The sequence below is a fragment of the Pholcus phalangioides genome, unplaced genomic scaffold, assembly GCF_987345545.1.
Source record: "Pholcus phalangioides strain wild (caught in Gottingen) unplaced genomic scaffold, Ppha-v1.0 ptg000003l_1, whole genome shotgun sequence".
NCBI lineage: Eukaryota > Metazoa > Arthropoda > Arachnida > Araneae > Pholcidae > Pholcus > Pholcus phalangioides.
The window spans coordinates 17046320-17066598 of record NW_028301596.1 but is presented as its reverse complement, the minus strand read 5'-3'; the positions used below and the strand labels follow the sequence as shown (position 1 = coordinate 17066598).

The 20279-nt window shown below is 37.2% G+C and overlaps 1 protein-coding gene across 2 annotated transcripts in view; it reads left to right on the top strand.

Annotated features, from left to right (window-relative positions):
* The window catches only part of LOC149088183 (uncharacterized), a 42266-nt gene that overhangs the window by 14400 nt on the left and 7587 nt on the right, over nt 1–20279 (top strand). For both annotated transcript variants that reach the window (XM_089245380.1, XM_089245385.1), the window contains exon 2: nt 15970–17001. In XM_089245380.1, coding sequence (XP_089101506.1) covers nt 16144–17001 — 858 coding nt within the window. In that variant the 5' untranslated portion in view covers nt 15970–16143. The remainder of the gene's footprint in view (nt 1–15969; nt 17002–20279) is intronic.

Genomic DNA, 20279 nt, shown 5'->3' with positions numbered 1-20279 from the left:
TCAAGTCGGTATAGGATAAAATAAAATTATATAAAAACATTGGCAGAGCCAACAAGTCTACGTTGTTATTTTACCCGACATCGAATCAAACACGTTTACGTGACGCCCAGTCAACATCACCGGGAATACAGTTACCAATTGATCTACTTATTTTTTTCTCTTCTTAGTTCAAATATCTTAACGCCGTTTCTGTTTCTGACACGCCATTGAGTCCCAAAACATTATCTTTTCGCTCAAGTGTAACTCAGTACTTAAAACGAACCCGTTTATGTATCCGAATCGTTGAATTATCCTTTTATTTATGATATTTCGCATGCATAAATTGAGCGAACTGCAAAATTACTACCTTCTAAACAGAATTTAATTTATTTCGTCGTTCCCCAGCCCAATGAGGCTATCTGACGACTTACAAATAGCCTTTCTGAAGCGTTGCGAAGAAGAAAGACAAGTTTGTACATGTGTGTGTAAAGCATGAGTGTGTGTTTGTGTAAATATAAAAATCCAGTCCAAAGTACAAATGTAGTATACGCTCCAAAAGGTCACAACAAGGGGAAAAATTAAAATATTCAATATTTCAAAAAATCGTTGATAGACAAAAACCATATAACGCATGCAACACATATAAAATATAGAGATAACACATATGGATACACAAGAATGAGTACAATATACTAGTGGCAAAGTAGATAAAGTGGGAAATAATCTTCTATATATATAAAATTGATTTTCTGTGTGTCTGTGTGTCTGTGTGTGTGTATGTTCTCTATACAAATCTACAATTTTAGATCGATCGTCGCCAAATTTTGCATATATACCAAATGTGACCCGACTTGAACGATAGGCTACTTTAAAATTTCGTCAGCCCAGGGCAAATGCCCCAAATGGGCAAAAAACTGTCCGGCAACAATGGTTTTTGGGCCTCAACAATCACTTTCCGAACGTTTACTTTGGTTACCGTGGTTCCCTAGCAATGCGTTTCAGACGTGTATATGCCTTTACAACGGTTTGTCACTTCTTTAATCCTGTTAGTATATGTATAATAGTTTATGCCTTTATAATGGTTTGCCACATTTTCAATATACTCTCAGTAATGAGGCTTTTTGAATAGACGTCATAATAATCATCAGCATCGCTTTGAGAGTCAGGAAAAGGGTGATCCTCATAGAAATCAGCGCTAAAATTGTCGATTTTACTGTAGAAATGCGGAAATTTGTCTGGGTTTTCCGCCCCATCAATAATTTTAAAAATTGTATTGAATTCTCGATTTTTGAAATATTCAGTTCGCTTAGAGATATACGAAGCCCAGGAGATTAAATATGAAGTAATTAGCCAAACCTATACTTTTGAGTTGGATATTCGAGCAATATCATTGATTTCATTTATATCTTCTCAAGTATGAAAATGAATGTCTCCATATTGTCTCTTTTGATATTTATTTGCATAAATTCATGTGGGTTAGGATATTTTAAAATTAGTTATGAGCCCGTGAAAATTGCATCGAAAAAATTCCACAGCTTTAACTAAGGATTTTTGGAAGCTGGAACAGACAGATGGATAACTTGAAGTTCAGGGGGGGGGGGATCGAAATACCTAGCGCCCCTTAAAAAAAGAAAAATATATATTCATTTCTACGTTTCTGTGTAAATCTAGATTTGTTTATTTCATGAATCGCGCAGGTCGCCATATTGTTTAACTTAGACACGGTTTGTATGTCCCTCAAGAGAAAGAGAGGGAGATGTCACGTGATCCAAAAAAGCCTCATTGAAGAAAACCCGGGCAGCGCCGGGTATTATAGCTAGTGAGTTATACAGAACAATAATAATAGAAATGCACAATATAAATATATGTTTTTTTCAATCTATCCTTTTTTCTAATTCTTTTTTTCTCGAAAACATTTACAACAAAAAAATAATAATAGGATACATAATTTTCTTTATCAGTAGAGTGTCCAGTCTGTGTGCAATACCCTTTTTGGCCTATGGTATATTGTTCTCTGTAATGGGTCGTAATTACGGTATATTTTCCTATGGTTTTGACCATCGATATTTGGACACTAATTTACAATCAATTAACATTTCATTCCATGTAAATGAGAGACAATGGATATATATATATGCCTACCACAGGAATTATTACAATCACAAAGGTTATTAATCTACATTTCTCATCTCTTGTTAGGAAGATAGATGGCAGAGTACTTCGAACACATAACACGCGCACCATCTTAAGGATCTTGACCCGGAAAACAATCAGCGATGGTGGAAAAAGTTAGTAAAATAGCAAAGAAGATGTACATATTTTAGCAAGAGTATATGTGCCGAGGCATTTCGTAGGTTTACCTACACCTTCCACTACTAGAGGTACTATATTCTCTTATGTGCTTTTAGGGATACGTAAGCATCCTACACGTTTCTAGGCATACGACAAATCCCTTATGTATTTTGAAAGGGTATGCAACACTCCTGTGTGTTTATACAAATCTTCCTACGCTTTTTAAGGAGTAGGCGAGCTAACATGAATTTTTTTTTTTTTTTTGGGGGGGGGGGGTACAAAAGGCTCATATGCATTTAAATATGATAAAAAGACATCGTAGCATTTCTAGTAGGGCAAAAGTCTTCTATGCATTTTGGAGGAATTCAAGCTTTTATGTCTTTACGCAAGACCACTATGTGTTTCTGAAAGCACACAAGTCTCTTATTTGGTTTTAAAGAGTACGTTAGACTTCCATCTTTTTCAAGCCATATACAAGTATTCTACTCTTTTCGAAGACTACGTAAGACCCCCCCCCCTTTTTTTTAAGGTGCTCAAACGACTCATATGCAAATATTTTGATAAACAGACATCCTACGAATTTTTAGTTATACATAAGTCTTTCATGCATTTAAAGCAGGGGGTACGCGCAATTTTCCTATGTGTTAATGTTGAAACGCTACCTTTCATGTGTTTTAAAAGGTACGAACCCCCCCCCCCCCATATGTTTTTCTGAGGCTATGCTAGCCTTCTATGTGTTTTGAAATTTACGCAAGGACCCCCCCCCCCCACCACCTCCCATCCTGTCTCGAGAGTTCTGGGGATACGTATGCATCCTACGTGTTCGAAAGCAGTGGCTCTCAACCTTTGGAAGCCTACGGCCCGGATCCATTTACTTTTGTGAGCAGAAGGCCCGGTCAAACATACGACTGACAGAAAATGAATGGGGGAAGGGAAACAGAGCCACAAAGGAAAATCACTCATCAATATGAATGATGTCAGGACCTGGTATGAACTGTTCTAAAGTGTACGCAAGACTCCCGTGTGTTTCTGCGAATACACAAGCTACGTGTTCGTACTAAGTTAAGTACGGAAGACCTCTTTGTGCTTCTGCGTGTATTGCAGGGTAGGCAAACACCCCCCCCCCCCCCATGTTTCTGAGAATGTCCTCTGTTTTCAGGGTTGTCTTAACAGCATCATAACCACCTCCTCCCAAGCAGGGCGATTTTTCTGAGGCTTACTAGCTGAAATACGTAGTTAAAAATACCTTCCTACCATATTTAGTCTCGAAAATTGCAGCCAGAACTAATTGTCGTGACCGGACCATGCCTGGGTAGCATTAGTGGAGATAGACTTCAAAGGCTGGGAGGGGAGGAGACGATGATGATGCTGGAAAGGGAGGATGATCTCAATTCATTTATATGCATGTACATTAGATCAGACGGCTCAGTCATTGACACTAGGGGGGGGGGGGCATCTCCACCCTTGCTGGGTGGGCCCATGCATTATGATGGCACTGCGTGTTTTGAAGGGTGAACAAGACCTATATGTGTTTCCTGGGACACGCAAGCCTCCTGAGCTTTTCAAGGTGTGCTCGAATATATCAAGCAAGCTTATTTAGAAATTATGATAAAAGGGCACCAACATGGATGACAGTTTAATCGATCGAGGGCAAATGGCGCAAAGTTTACACTTGATGAAATGTGACAAGTGACGAAAATTTTAAATCGCGTCGTTCTTATAAGATGTGATTATGTAATTAGAATACTCACACATTTAGAAGATTATTAATAAATCTTCATTAGAAGGGGAGATGTTTTTCTCTCACTTGCCCAGCTATTTTGGTCCCCAACACCGTCTAATACCTTCTTGGCAATAGGTCTACTTGGCATCCTTGGGAATTTCCCCGAGACTAATGAGCAATAACGATAAAAGAATTCTGGAAATAACTCATTAAAATTTTCACCTACTCAATTTTTTTTGTCACTTGAACTAATTGAAGTTCCGTTGAAATCATTTCATGGAATGAACTGAGCAATAATACTAATCTGAATCATGGAGTGAATGAAATAATCCTCAAAATAAATAGTCATCTTTTATTGTTATCATGTTATCGTTATCGTGTGTGAAATTGGGACCACGCCCTTCCATATCTCAACAACCAGGAAGACTGAACTCTGTGTTTCAATGAGCCCGACAAGCACGTGCGATGATAATGGTTATGCGTGTTTTTGCTGACCGTTGTTACATGTTGTTTTGTTTTTGTTTTTCGTTTACGCATGTGTCATGATTGAAGATATTGACAGGATGACAAAGGTAAAGACTCTCAATATATCTTCAATATTCTGTGATACTGTATTAAAATTCTGTGGAATTTTGTTCCAGAAATAATAGTAATAATTTCTTAGTCTTTAATCAGAGCCGCCGTTACGGTGTGTGTGTGTGTCACAGGTGCAGTCGCACCGGGCACCGCACTTTGTGAGGCTCCACATTCACGGTAAATTTTATTAGAGGATTTCACACTAACTCTTGAATAATATTTATGCATTAATTCTGAACATTCACCCCCAATTCTGTAATTTTTTTGTACAGTTAATTTTGAGTTTTCATCAATTGCGGCACTATTAATTTTGTCAGTTCTCAATTTCGATCGATTCTGGGATTTTTTTTGTGCTTATTCTGAATTTTCATCACTTACAGAATCATTAATTTCATTAGTTCTGAGTTTTCATCAATTCTGGGATTACTTCTTTCATTGGTTCTGAATTTTCATTCATTGAGTCAGAATTTTCATTCATTGATTCAGAATTTTCATTCATTGATTGAGAATTTTCATTCATTGATTCAGAATTTTCATTCATTGATTCAGAATTTTCATTCATTGATTCAGAATTTTCATTCATATTCTAGAATTATTTCTTCTGTTAATTCTGAATTTTTCATTATTTTCGGGAATTCCATCTTTTATCAGTTTAAATTACCTTCACAGTGCTGAGTTTTCATAAATTTTTGCGTTAATTTGCATTCAATTGTGTGTTTAAAATGTTTGCATGAATATTTCTTAGCTTTTTCCTGTGTTTTTCCTGCTTTTTCCATATTCTAAAATGATAAATGCAGATTTTTCTCCCCACAAAATATGTGAAATCGGGGAAAGGGGAGTCTCAATCAACTTTAGGGGCCCGGAATTGTGTTGAGACGCAACTGGCCCCCGCATCTGGTAAGGGCGGCCTTGTCTTTAATTTTTGGCTCTTTATCATTATTCGTTTCGAGGACCCTTGAAATATGAAAAAATATTTGGCTTAACCTTCATGGAACCCTTAGCAAAATTATAATTTTAATTAATTGCATAATATATCAAAATTTCATGTCTTTTTTTTTTTTTTGCAGTGAATGCGTTCTCCTACGGCCCCCTATAGACAATACTTTGTAATGGCTCCCACTTCTCTTTAACAGAGCACAACACATCCAGGAGAGAGACGCTTTATACTTTTCTTTTGATTTCCGAGTAAATTTATAGTGCACAAAAATTTTATGAAAATAGGGTACATTCAAGAAACATCAGGCTAGATGCCCGTTAACCTCCCTGTTATATGGATTCTACGTAATTTTAAAACTAGTCGAAAGAGTGAATTTTTTAATTAGCCACAATGGACAATTAAGGACAAAATATGCAGATTGCCTTCATTTTGCTGTTATCTATAAACAAATAAAATCTTGCTCAGCAATGTTGTATAGTTGTCACCTTGAATTTTATTTCCAAATTCCTCAACTTAAAGCGCTTTTATGAATCTTTGAACGCGTATAATTTCAGGCAGCTCTCAAAAATTGGCACTGACAAGGAGAATCAACCCTCTCTAGATAGGAAAAGTATTGTTCTAATGTAACCGTATTTTGTATTGAAATGTAAAAAAAATGTGTGCTTTCTCTCTAAAACAATAAAAAAAATTGATGACAGAAATTGGTATAATGGGTCTTGGTCTTATGACCAGTTTTTCGCCATGTATATTCAAATATAGGGTAAACTTCAGGAAATGGTCCCCCAGGTGGGATACGTCATGACACAGTGCGTTAAATAAAAAAAGTTTGCACTCTCTCTACCGTCCCACGCACAGGTGTACCCTAGGAGTAGGTCTTAACATAAAGTGACACACAGACAACCTCTTCTTCATTGCTACCTAAGTTCCTATGTTTAGAACGTTGTTTGATTCATAGGAAATTTGGTGCTAAGAATAGAGTTAGTAAATAACCCTCGTGTGACTTACACCCGCTAATGAACTTAATTGATTGCAGTAGGTATTATTGGCCATGACGTTTCCTCTAGAAAACAAAAGTACTATTTATATACAGTATTAGAATAAGAAGAAAAATCATATGAAGTCGAACATTTTTTCCCCATCAGGGCCGCTTTTATCACACGCGGGGTCCAGTGCGAAAATAATAGCTAAACAAATACCGTCTTAATAATTTCGGGACACTTTAATTCTGAAAATTCCGAATAAATGAGAGGCAGAATTCCAGAATTTTTGAAAATTCAGAAAAAATTTAAAAATTGTTAGAACTGTTAAAAATTAAGAAAAACTATGAAAGAATTTATTCTAGAATTAAGGAAAATTCAGAAAAAATGAAAGAAATTATTCAAAAATTGATGAAAATGCAAAATAAATGAAAGAAATAATTTACAGAATTGCTGAAAACTCAGAAAAAGGAAAAGAAATACTTAGAATTGGTGAAAACTCAGAAAAAAGAAATACTTAGAATTGGTGAAAATTCAGAATTTATTGAAACAGCGATTCCAGAATTATTTATTTCTAGATGAAAATGCAGAATTCTAGAAAAAATTTTTCTTGATGAAAATGCAGAGTTTTCATTCCAAAATTGATGAAAATGCAGAGTTCATTCCAGAATTGATGTAAATGCAGAGTTTTCATTCCAAAATTGATGAAAATGCAGAGTTCATTCCAGAATTGATGTAAATGCAGAATTCATTCGAGATTTGATGTAAATGCAGAATTCATTCGAGATTTGATGTATTGCAGAACAGAATTCATTCGAGATTTGATGTATTGCAGAACAGAATTCATTCGAGATTTGATGTATTGCAGAACAGAATTCATTCCAGAATTGATGTAAATTCAGAATTCATTCGAGATTTGATGTATTGCAGAACAGAATTCATTCGAGATTTGATGTATTGCAGAACAGAATTCATTCGAGATTTGATGTATTGCAGAACAGAATTCATTCCAGAATTGATGTAAATTCAGAATTCATTCGAGATTTGATGTATTGCAGAACAGAATTCATTCGAGATTTGATGTATTGCAGAACAGAATTCATTCGAGATTTGATGTATTGCAGAACAGAATTCATTCGAGATTTGATGTATTGCAGAACAGAATTCATTCGAGATTTGATGTATTGCAGAACAGAATTCATTCCAGAATTGATGTATTGCAGAACAGAATTCATTCGAGATTTGATGTATTGCAGAACAGAATTCATTCGAGATTTGATGTATTGCAGAACAGAATTCATTCGAGATTTGATGTATTGCAGAACAGAATTCATTCCAGAATTGATGTAAATTCAGAATTCATTCGAGATTTGATGTATTGCAGAACAGAATTCATTCGAGATTTGATGTATTGCAGAACAGAATTCATTCGAGATTTGATGTATTGCAGAACAGAATTCATTCCAGAATTGATGTAAATTCAGAATTCATTCGAGATTTGATGTATTGCAGAACAGAATTCATTCGAGATTTGATGTATTGCAGAACAGAATTCATTCGAGATTTGATGTATTGCAGAACAGAATTCATTCGAGATTTGATGTATTGCAGAACAGAATTCATTCGAGATTTGATGTATTGCAGAACAGAATTCATTCGAGATTTGATGTATTGCAGAACAGAATTCATTCGAGATTTGATGTATTGCAGAACAGAATTCATTCGAGATTTGATGTATTGCAGAACAGAATTCATTCCAGAATGGAGGAAGTTTCGAAATCCCAGAATGCACGAAAATTCAAATCCCAGAATCCAAGAAAATTGTGAATTCATGAAGGAAATGATTCCAGAGTTCATAAAAAGTCTGAATTAATGGAAGCAATCAATATTACAGTAAGTGCATACCCCACCCCACCCCAGAAACGCGGGGCTCGGTGCAACTGCACCTGTTGCACACCCTCTCAGGGCGGCTCTGGTTTCCAGACATAGAATGTCCGTCCCTCCGAAAAATTATCCGGCAAATTTTATAGTCTTGTGCTCAACTCGCTGCTGCTGCGATGTTCATCCAACAGTAAAGTGTTGAATAACATCCCGATACCATGATATAGTTGCATCTACGGTAGTATAATGGTATCATTTTTGTTTTCTGTTTTGAGAGCATTCCTTCTCCCTCATCGAGCTTAATCTATTTGTGGCATTCATCCAGTTCCATAGCGACGAGCTGAACGAAAACTACGGAACAGTGATAAACACCCCCCGGCGTAATTAATTACATACCGCATACCCGTTACCCTCTAACATTCCGGATATCCTATAAAAGTGACCTCCCTCCAAACCATTCTCCTTGAGCACAAAACCATGGCCATAAATTGCCCCTGTTGCTAATTTAGTTCGAAACACCCCGTCGTCAATGTATAAATATCTACGAAATACTCTTTTTTCCTTCTCCATTTCCGTATGTAAAAAGGAACTAAAAGCATTCCGCCATATGCATCGCCCTTTTTTTTTTGCCTAGTCTAAACATTTTTATGGCCTAACATGTTCTTTTCTACCCATTCTATCAGCTATGTTTTCGTGAATGGTTAGTCAGTCACCCTATCTATGAAGTCAACGATGAGAGCTCGGTGATTAATCTCCCATTGTGCATTTATTAAGATGTTGCAAACTGTGGATACATTGAAATAAGCCGAGGGATAGACTCAAATTTCATGAACGTGGTAATTTTAACGTGTTAATTATGTTACTGGATAATTAATTATCAATTTATGCGGTTCAGACACCGTATTATATCCATTCATCAAGGAGCTGAGATGAATTTAGCTTGTGAAAATTAATGGTAATTATGCACGAAAATACAATAGTATATTTGTGAATTTTCGACAATATATGACTGACGAGGATTTTGATTAATGTAAGTGCTCTAGGAAACATGCAGGTGTTTGATTATGTAAGCTACAGTGTTGAACATGGCTAATTCGAACTTCTACGAGCTCTCCTTGAGGTACTTCTTTCTTTGAAAACGGTACCCTTTGTATGCTAAAGCATCCGCGTCAGAATTTAATTTGGTTTTCGCGTTGAATTTACTTTTTTTTAGCAACTCGAGTTCGACAAAAAAAAATCACCATTGTTGATCGTAAAACGGCAAAACTCCGTGATCTAATTTCACAAAGAGCCTATCCGTGCTGAATGAACCTAACAAAAGTGATTGAATGACAAGTGAGCTATTTCAATTGAAATGAATCGTCAATACAAGAAAATATGCTGATTTGTGAAATAATGCATGCTGTTATCCCTGGCAAGTATAACTGAGCGAGTGTGTTTTGTGAGCTACCATGAGATCAAAATGAGTGCTGATTGTTGTTATCAGTATTACATGAGTATTTCATTGTTGCTATGAGCATTACATGGAAATTAATTGTTGCTATGAGTACTGCATTGATTGTTAATAGTTGCTATAAGCATTATATGAGGATATTAATTGTTGCTTTAATCACATTTATGAAATGCTTTTAATCTGTGACGTTTTCAATATAGTATAAGAAACGGTTGTTACTGCAGGGGAAACCTCCATAACTCCGTAAATGGACGTCTCCCGTTAACGGACACTTTTGAAGTCTGTGAGAAAAAAAAAAGGGAAGGAGCTCAATATATATGTATTTCGCTATACATTAACGAACACTCCCCTTTAGCGGACACAACTTCTGGTCCTATGATGAGCGTTATCGAGAATTACCATTACTTACCATTGTATAAGCATTGTTCAAAAACCGTTGTCAACATATGCATTGTTTGAAAAGACCATAGTTACTATAATGAGCATTGTTAAACAATGGTTAAAAGGATTTAAACAATGATTACAATGCTCTCTCATGCAAAAAATAATTCTCATGTAATGTGTGCTCATAGCAATATTTTAATCTCGTGCAATGATAGCAATATTTTAATGTCGTGCAATGATAGCAATATTTTAGTCTCATTTAAAGACCATAGCAATATTTTACTTTCATTCTATTATGTGCGGAAATATAATGACTGAGGATTTTCTACCGTATGTGTGTGTATGTGATTGACGGTCATACCAACGATCAATAGACATGCAATAGATAACAGGCTCGTGAAACAATAAACTCTCATGTAATGCTTGCTGATAGCAACAACCATAGTCTAACACAGGATTTTCGTGGGGGAGAGGATAAAATTTTTTCTTCCGAAAGTGGGTCTGCAAAACAACACTAATCTCACTTCAAGGGAGGCCCCTTCCCTCCTCCTTGCGTATAAGCCAATAGCAACAATTAACTCTCATTTAATGCTTCATCATGTAACAATTAACTCTCGTGTGATGCTCACAGCAACAATGTTTTCTTACGATACTCATAGCAACGATTTTTTCCCATACAATGGTGCATGCAACAATGATTTCAACAAAAATTTCCTTGAATACTCGTAGCAACAATTATCTTCCTGTTAATTCCCATAGTAACAAGGAGCTTTCATACAATGCTCCTAGAGATAATTGTTTTATAAGCTCAGGAGACCGTACTTCATGCAGGGTGACCGGACAGATTGGCATCCCTGGGCCTCCCCAACCCCAGGATGTCATCTTTCTACGGTTAATTTGCTTACGTGGGAGCTACCTTCTTAAGTGCGTAACGCGGTTGCGCATACGTTACCGTTCTCTTCATAGCAACATGCAGCAGTCTCGATAAACATTCAGAAATAAACGAGACCAAGACTAACTCGGATTATCTGAAAAACAATAGAAAACAACTGTCTGGAAGGGGACCTATATGGCCGCTCGAGTATTACGCAAGCAAATTTTTAGCCATTTTTACCCCTCCCCGTCAGCAAAATTTCGTCAGCTCTGCCCTCCTAGCGGATATTGGTAGGATCAGAGACGTAGACGGAGGGGGATATGGGGATGCTCAGACGATCAAAAACTTTTTTTCATGAAAAAATAAGTTTCTTAAGAAAATACCTTGTATATTGTTATTAGAATCAATTTCTGTTAATTTCAATGCTATTCGAAGGCCAAAAACTCAAAATTTCTTTTTAAAAAATTAATTGCGACCAACCTCTAAGCCATATATGGTAAACCCTTGGCCGACGGACCAAATGTGGCCCTGGGGGTTATCTGATGTGGCCTGCCCCCCAAACCTAATTTTGTAAAAATGAACTAAGCTGCACATTTAAGGATCGCATAAGTCACCCGTGGCACATTTCCAGACCATTTAAGCGGCCCGTGGCACATTTTCAGATCACTCAAGTAGGCCCGTGGCACATTCATAGATCACTTAAATGATCCGCGACACAGTTCCAGTACACTTAAGCGATCCGTGCCACATTTAGAGATCCCTAGAGTTTTACAGCACTTTAAGCGCCCCCTCCCCCAGTACGGTTCTACATGACTTAAGTTACCCGCGGCATACTTACGGATTACTTGAGTGATGCGTGGAACAGTTTCAGAGCACTTATATCGGTGAAAAATTTAGAGATAACTAAAGTGGCTCTTTGTGTAGGGGACTTATCAGTAGGGAGAATGTTAGTTCAGGTACTAGCGAAAGGTTTTTCCCGTTTTTGGCGCACCGAGTAAGATACCATTAAGAATATTTCAAATTTTTTTTAACAGTGGTTGATGACGTAACCATCATCCGAACCTCCCCCCTTCACATCAAAAGTGAGCAAATCGGACCCCCCTCCCCTCCCCTCTTTTCCCATCGATGCTGACATAATACTTGAATGACCCCTATACTTATTTTATGGGAATACAGGTTCTATAGTGTGTAGTTGAAATTAAGAAAATACTATCCATCCCTAGGTCATCGGGCTGGTTATTATTTTCATTTGATGAAATTATTCTAACTTGTTTCCTTCGTATTCGTACTTACTATTAGCTTTTTAGTTCTTAATTCACTGGCTTAATTAACCGAATCAGGGCTGCCGAGAGCCATATCCTCTTCGTAGAGCTCACAGGAGGATACAGTTCTGGGTATAAAATAATTTTTTTTAACACAATAAATTTACTATTCAGGAGCCTGTGAAAAATTCTAACCTGAAGACCCCAATCTTACGGTTCAAGACCCTTTCAGTCCCTTGCGAGAAAGACCTTTTCAAATTGAAATTACCGCATTCGTAGGAAAAATGATTCAAAACGCGTTTCTGACGAAAAACAACGATTGATATTGGATTTTGACAAATTCCATTACCTCGAATTATCCGGAACTTCGAAATTTCGAGACTCGGATTATCGAGACTCTACTGTACTTTCATACAATATTCATCTCTCAGCAACGAATTTTTTATGCAAGGCTTCAGGTAACGACATGGATGTATAACATTACAGCTTTCAACATGTTCGTTAAAAAGCGCTATAGCAATCATTTCATGAATAGTCATGCTAATGGTGACTTGAAAAAAAAAAAAGAGATACTCATTATAACGATGACTTCTCCAGTTTTCTCCATGAGTGATCAGAAAACTACAGTCGATGAAGACATCATTAAGATTGGTGAAGTTATGATGAGACACTATTTATAATTTGGTGAACGAAGCTCTCTATGAAATACTGTACATCTTATTTTGAAAAAAAAGAAAGAAAGAAAATCCGCTATATCTCCCTCCCCCTTCATATAAATAATAATTATTCATCACATTTCATCGAATATTCCTTGCGAATGGAATTTCGACCAAGTAAGTCATTAGGCCAAATTCCGAAGTGTACGAAAAGCTTGATCAGCCTAGTTCGGGGGAATTCAGTTAATTCTGACAATTGCTGACGATATTTCACCGAGAAAATAAGTTAAATCGAGATCCTAAATATACTGGAAAATGCCAATTATCGCCAAAGATGATGCTAAAGGTAAGCAGAGTAGCCAATTAATGCTGAAGTGACCGAAAAATCGCCAATCGCGGGAAATGAGGTACTATTGCAAATTCCAGTAGCGCAGTAATAAAATAAATTCCACGGAAGAAAAAGCTTATCATAATAAATATAAGAGATGAATATTCGGTACTCTCTTCCGTTATAACTAGTGCCCGGATTATATGCACTAAAAACATGCGAAATATTCTCTAAAAATATGCCAATATGCACTTCAAAATGGCAAAATATGCACTTTAAAATGACACAATATGCACCAAAATATGCACTTTAAAATGACACAATATGCACTAAAATATGCACTTTAAAATGACACAATATGCACCAAAATATGCACTTTAAAATGACACAATATGCACCAAAATATGCACTTAAAATACCAAAATACGCACTTTAAAATGACACAATATGCACCAAAATACGCACTTAAAATACCAAAATACGCACTTAAAATACCAAAATACGCACTTAAAATGCCATAACATGCCAAAATATGCACTTAAAATGCCATAACAGGCCAAAATATGCACTTAAAATGCCATAACATGCCAAAATATGCACTTAAAATGCCATAACATGCACTTGAAAATACTAAAATATGATCTTAAAAGTGCCAAAATCTGCATTAAAAACACAAAATATACGCTAAAAAATTCTAAAAATGTTAAAACTTTAAATTATATAAAATATGAAAATGTATTATCTACATATTCATATTACATATTATATGTAATATGAAAATGAATTATATAAAATATGAAAATGATAAATACCGAAATATGTATCAAAAATGAGAAAATATACATTAAAAAAAAGCATACATGTTTATTATTTATATTTTCTATTCCTTAGTGCATATTAATTTACAAAAAATATCTCCATATATGTGTATGCTGTATATGCAAATAACTTCTATTATTAATAATTTCTAAATATTTTTTTATTTCGGCATTTTTAATCTAGTTTTTTTGCAGCTGCTGAGTAACAAAATACCGAAAACAAAATTCAAACACTATTACTGAAAAAATTGAACACTCTAGAAATAACGATACAATAAAACGGTTGATATTTGGAAAATACTTTATTTTACAACATTAATTTCCTAAATCCTACCTCCAGGAAAAGTATGTAAATATTATGAGAAATATTTATTTGAAAAATTATGTAAAAAAAGTGATTGAGCTTAAATAAACCTTCAAAAATTTGCACTTTTATTCTGAAAATTCTTTGGTTTTATGCATTTATATGCATTAATGCTAAAAACGAGCCGAAATATGCGGATGCATATGCATATAATCCGGGCTCTAGTTATAACCACACCACTTGGCGCTTTAAAAAAAAGTAGGACGGCCAAAATTATGTGGAAATATGAGGAATACCCGGGAATTACGGTCTCCACCCTAATTCTGACAACACTTGCGTCAGTGATGATAACTTGCGGGAAATTTCTCATATTCGTGGGAAAAATTGGCCAAAATCTGTCCAAGTGGGGAATTTCTTAGCATTTGTGGGAAATTTTGAGAGTTCATCAAACAAAAGAATTTTTTTGAAAAAAATAAAGAAATTAATGCGGTGCAATACTTTTCTATTGTAAAATACTTGATTACATATTCTCCCCGCTAGATGGTAGTACATTTTTCATAATGCCTGGGGAAAATTTAGTCAAAAGGGAAATTTTTGAGGGAAATTTCGCTGGAAGAGGTTACCATCACTGACTTGCGTCATTGGCATTCATGCTCATAATCAACCGTAATATTCATTATTTTTATGTTTGGGGAAAATAATTTTAAACCTGGATTTCAGTAAAAAATGATTATTAAAAAATGATTTCAATAGGGCTTCGGTAAAAATATAACATAAGAAATATAATAAAACTTAATAATAAAAATTGGTAAAAATAAAAATTGTACAGGATATTTTTTTTTATATAAAAAAAAAGGTCGGGATAGCCAAAATTGCGTGTAAATACGGAAATTTCACGGGAAATTCACATCATATGGTCACTGTAATCCTGACTGAATGTACTGAATGTATATGGGTAATCTAATCTCTTCTTATACCAGATCATCTAGAAATAAGTGTGCAGAAATTCACCGACAAGCAATTTATAGACAAAGTGATATAGTGAGTGAGAGGGATTGAGCAAGTGAGTGAGAGGGATTGAGCAAGTGAGTGAGAGGGATTGAGCAAGTGAGTGAGAGGGATTGAGCAAGTGAGTGAGAGGGATTGAGCAAGTGAGTGAGAGGGATTGAGCAAGTGAGTGAGTGATTGACCAAGTGAGTGAATGAGTGAGTCAGGTAGTTAGTGAGTGAGCATGTGAGCAATCACTCTCATACGCTCGCTCACTCACTCGATCATTCACCCATCACACTGACACTCATACGATTACTCACTCACTTTTTCACTTGGTTACTTATACTCAATCAATCACTCACTCGGTCACTCACCCATTCACCGTTTCACTCATGTGGTCACTCACTCATTTACTCACTTGGTCATTCATATGGTCGGTCGGTCACCTACTCACTTGATCACTAATAACCCTAGAAATATAACCAAATCAAACTTGTGGCCGAATATATTTCATTTAAATTTCTTTTCCTTTCAGGGAAGTGGACATGACGGATCCATGCGATGGGTAACGTGTGTGCGGGAGCAATTCAGCAACTTTTCCGGATGGAATTCTTCGTGAAAATTAATATGTTCAGCCAGGTGACGATATTCTTCAACATACCAGTCGATTAAATCACCTTCGGAGGCCGTCACAATAATCAGCGTCACCATGTCAGGATGGAATGTCTCAGATTTCAACGAGACGCATTCTAAACACATCACCGCTTCAGATACCAGGTATTACCACGGAAATACCGTATCAGCCATCTTGACCGTGACGATGGTGTTCTTCATGGTGTTGACTTTCACGGGCAACGCTCTAGTCATATTGACGGTGGCCCGCCATAAAGGTATGAAAACGAGAACGAACATGTTTCTAGTCAACCTCGCTGTCGCCGACATGCTGACGGCCATCTTCAACATGCCATTCTCGATGATAACTGTGATCGAAGGAGAATGGATATTCGGCACAGCTTTCTGCCAGTTCAACGGGTTCACACTCCCTTTGTTCTTCATAGTGTCTATCCATACCTTGATGTACATAAGCATACACAAGTACATATCCATCACCAGGCCGTTCAGTCGCGCGATGTCCTCGCGAAGAATATACATGATGGTCGCGGCCTCGTGGCTGTGGGCGACTTTCTGTGCGGTCACCACCCTGAAGGGAGGCAACCACGTCCTGTACAAGAAAGGTACTTCTCAGTGCGGTCCCAGCATACCCGATGAACTCAATAAATATATGCATTCTATCATGATAACCACCTGCAACTACGTGATACCCCTCGCCGTGATGTCATACTGCTACTGGAACATATTCCGGGAGATTCACGAGCACATGAACCGCATCAGGGAGACTTCGAACGTCGACCTTCAGAATTCCCTGAATCAGCAGAGGAGAATATCCGGGACTCTGTTCCTGGTCTTGGCGTGTTTCTTGTTTTGCTGGACACCTTACATCTTGTATACCTGCACGGCCGCTTTTCTTAGGGATAAGATCGACGTTCCTCTTCTGGCTAATCCTGTGGTAAGTTGAATGAAATGTGAAAATGAGAAGCATAGATACACTCTTTTCCCTACAACATCTAATTATCCAACTACTAATTATCCTACAACCAGATTTGAATTCGGAACTTCCTATGGAAATAGGGTCAGTTCCGGGCGTCCTTGAAGAGATTTTAGGGGATCCATGAAATTGGATGAGGAAACAATAAACTGTGTTTTATTGCTTGTTGAGTTTTTCGCTGAAGGCGCCAAATGAGGAAGGTTTGATACGAGGTGGCTGAAGTTTCTAACCTTTTGCGGTCCAGAGGGTTTTTTGCCACTTCGCTGGTGCAGTTCGTACATTTTAGCGCCTCCCTGCAATGAGGAATGCCCCTGGATTCTTGTCCCTTTGCGTTTTGTGTATAGCTTATCAGTTCTACTGAAAATGCCGAATTCACGGATGGCCTTCCTTAATCGTAAGGTAGTGTTTCTTTGAACGACTTGAAAGTATCAGAAGGGGCATCGGAGGTGTTTTGAACCTGTGGGTGCTCGCTTCGAGTTTCATGTAAGAAATTTTGATTTCTGAATCTATTCTGGTAGTCCTCGGGCAGACTCCCTAAATGGAATTTCGGTGGATGTATAGAGCAGAAAATTAGTTAATCTCCGGGCATTACCACTCTCTCTCTCTCTCTCTCTCTCTCTCTCTCTCTCTCTCTCTCTCTCTCGTAATATTGAAGAGTTCCGCAAAACTGTTCTCGCACCGCTAAATGACTAACTCCTGCACTTAATACTTGAAATACGAAAGGTTGTAAAATATACTGTTTTAACTTATTAATGTCTACGATTGGCCATCATCAAGACTGAATTACTTGAAGGGGCCTACTCTAAAATAAAATTTCTGTCTTTTACAAGCAAACACTGAGTTTGTTTTCGAAGACGTTATACGGCTCGCTTGGTGGCCGTCGGTTTCTTTTATGGCCGTTTCGCCCTTGACGTAAGGATTGAGGAAGATTGCTCTCTCTCTCTCTCTCTCAGCTGACTTACGCTAGCTGCAAGCAAAAGAAAAATGGCTGGTGAGGGACTGGTGTTGCCCAAGTAACGTATTTTTATCCCTTCCTTCCTTGGCCCGACGAGATTGATTATTTTCCGTTCTGGTTTGTTTCTTTTAAACAATATAAATATTTATGTCTTGTTAGACCAGACAATTCATTACTTTTACGTCGTGGATTAATTACTTTTCTTCCGTGCTAAACACATAGCCTGCCTGGCATGTGCATATGCCTGATAACAGAATGACGTTGGGAAAATACTGTTTTAAAAGTTATTATTTTTATTGACGAAAAATATGGTTGGACAAGTTATTTTTCAATTATTTTCCTCATGCAGATAAGACCTTAAGGACTGGTTTTTGCAGATCAGAGATGATTGGCGATAGAGTAATTGGCATAGGTGTCAAATTGCGGGTTATCAGTTTTCAACTCACAACTCATGGACAATCACTGCTGACCATATTTAATAGGCGGGAAAAGGGATATCCAGTCAATTTTCATTGATTTGAACACACAGCAATGAGTTGAATCAGTTTTCTCCGAAATGAGCAATATCACCTCTAAAGGGTGTAATGAGATGATTCAGAGAATGGGGTAAAAGCTATGAGTGTGATACAGGACCCCTCCCTCCTCTAGTTTCTGCCCTGTAGGATCCCATGGACTGGCTTAAATTGGGGGCGATGAGAAAAAATCATTTCTCAAGAAGAGGGCGTCATGAAACAGAAAAGATTTGAAAAACTCTGATTTAAAATGTCCCTTAAAAGCAATCGATGGCAACTTACGCGAAGGATGAGTCGCAAACTTATGGCCAAAAATTGAAGAGCTAGTCAGCTCAAGTATGACTGACATCGCATTTTCTACTTGTGTTTTAATTTATTTCACTTTGTCTTAAAAAAGTGAAAGTTTACATCTTACGATTCAATTTTTCCTTTTCTCATTTGAAATCGATTCATTTATTCGGCATTTTCACAAATGTCGAAACTTTTTCTAATTTTTCTGAAAGTACGCTACGGATATAAGCTCTTTGTGCTAGAACTGTATTTTGTGAAAATCAACGTCCATGTGCACATGCATGCTGAGCATCTTATGTTTGCAGGAAGTACTGTCATGTATCCTCTGACGAGATTTTTTAAAGGGGAGGGGGGGGGGGGGTTAATGTCTGACTTACCAGAGCTGAAAATCACTGAATAGATTTCATTTGTTTTCTTCGTCATTTTAATATTAGATGTAGAGCCAAACCAGGTTGGGTGCTTCAAGGCTCAAGAAGCCTTTCAGCTGGCACGTTGATGTTAATAAATTAACAGGGTAAAAAAATTGGGGTAGGCTGTGTCATAGGCATGGCTGCAAGTTTTGACTTTAATACGTTCTTCTGCCTTGAACCGCGAGTTGGGTACTGATTTGATGAATTGGATATCATCGGATCTGTCCTTGCGTAGCGCCATGGGCGGATGTAAGGGGGGGGGGGCGTGGAGTGGGCAGATCTAATGTATATGTGTATATATGAATTGACATCATCATCATCGTGATTGTGCATCCATATTTTTATGGGCACCTTTCTCTCAGCCACCTTGTAGGCGTTTTGCCTGTTGTGGCGTTGTTTTTTTGTATTTGTATAATTACAATTTCTAGAGCCTGAACTCCATCATTATGTAAAATTCTGAGAGGCTCAACAGTTGGTGCTTGATCTTTTCTTCTTTTTTTTTGGTGGGACTTCGGATCATATGGAATGTCGGATTAGCGAAGGTCGGATAAACAAGACTACTATATTCTAGTAGACCGCAAAATGTTAAAGCCCAGCTGCCTTATGCAAGGATGACGTCACTCTCCTTGGTCTCTGGTCTAGGGCGTTCACCCGAAAGTAAAAGGACGTGGGTTCTATTCCCCCGTTTCAGTTGAATCTTCTCTCTTTCCAAGAATTCATCTTCGCAACAGCCAGTTGTTAAAAACCTTGGCAGCTGCCTTATCTTAAATAAGTTAAACACACACACAATCAAGTCCTTGTAGTTTTAAAATAAATGCAATGAAAATGAGGTAAAATACGGTTGAAGAAATGTTTCTGCCAAGGAGTCTATGCTTGATAAATGTGAAAAATCCCAAATATGTTGGATGTTTTATGAAAGGGTGTAACCGGTAATGACAAGGGGCTGATCGACAAAATGCAAAGCCATGTTGTAACCACACTACCTATAGAACAAGGCCTTCGCACGAAACTTGTGACGTCAATGAAGAAGGTCATTTTTCCTATAGCCATTGGATATACTGCAAGGAAAGG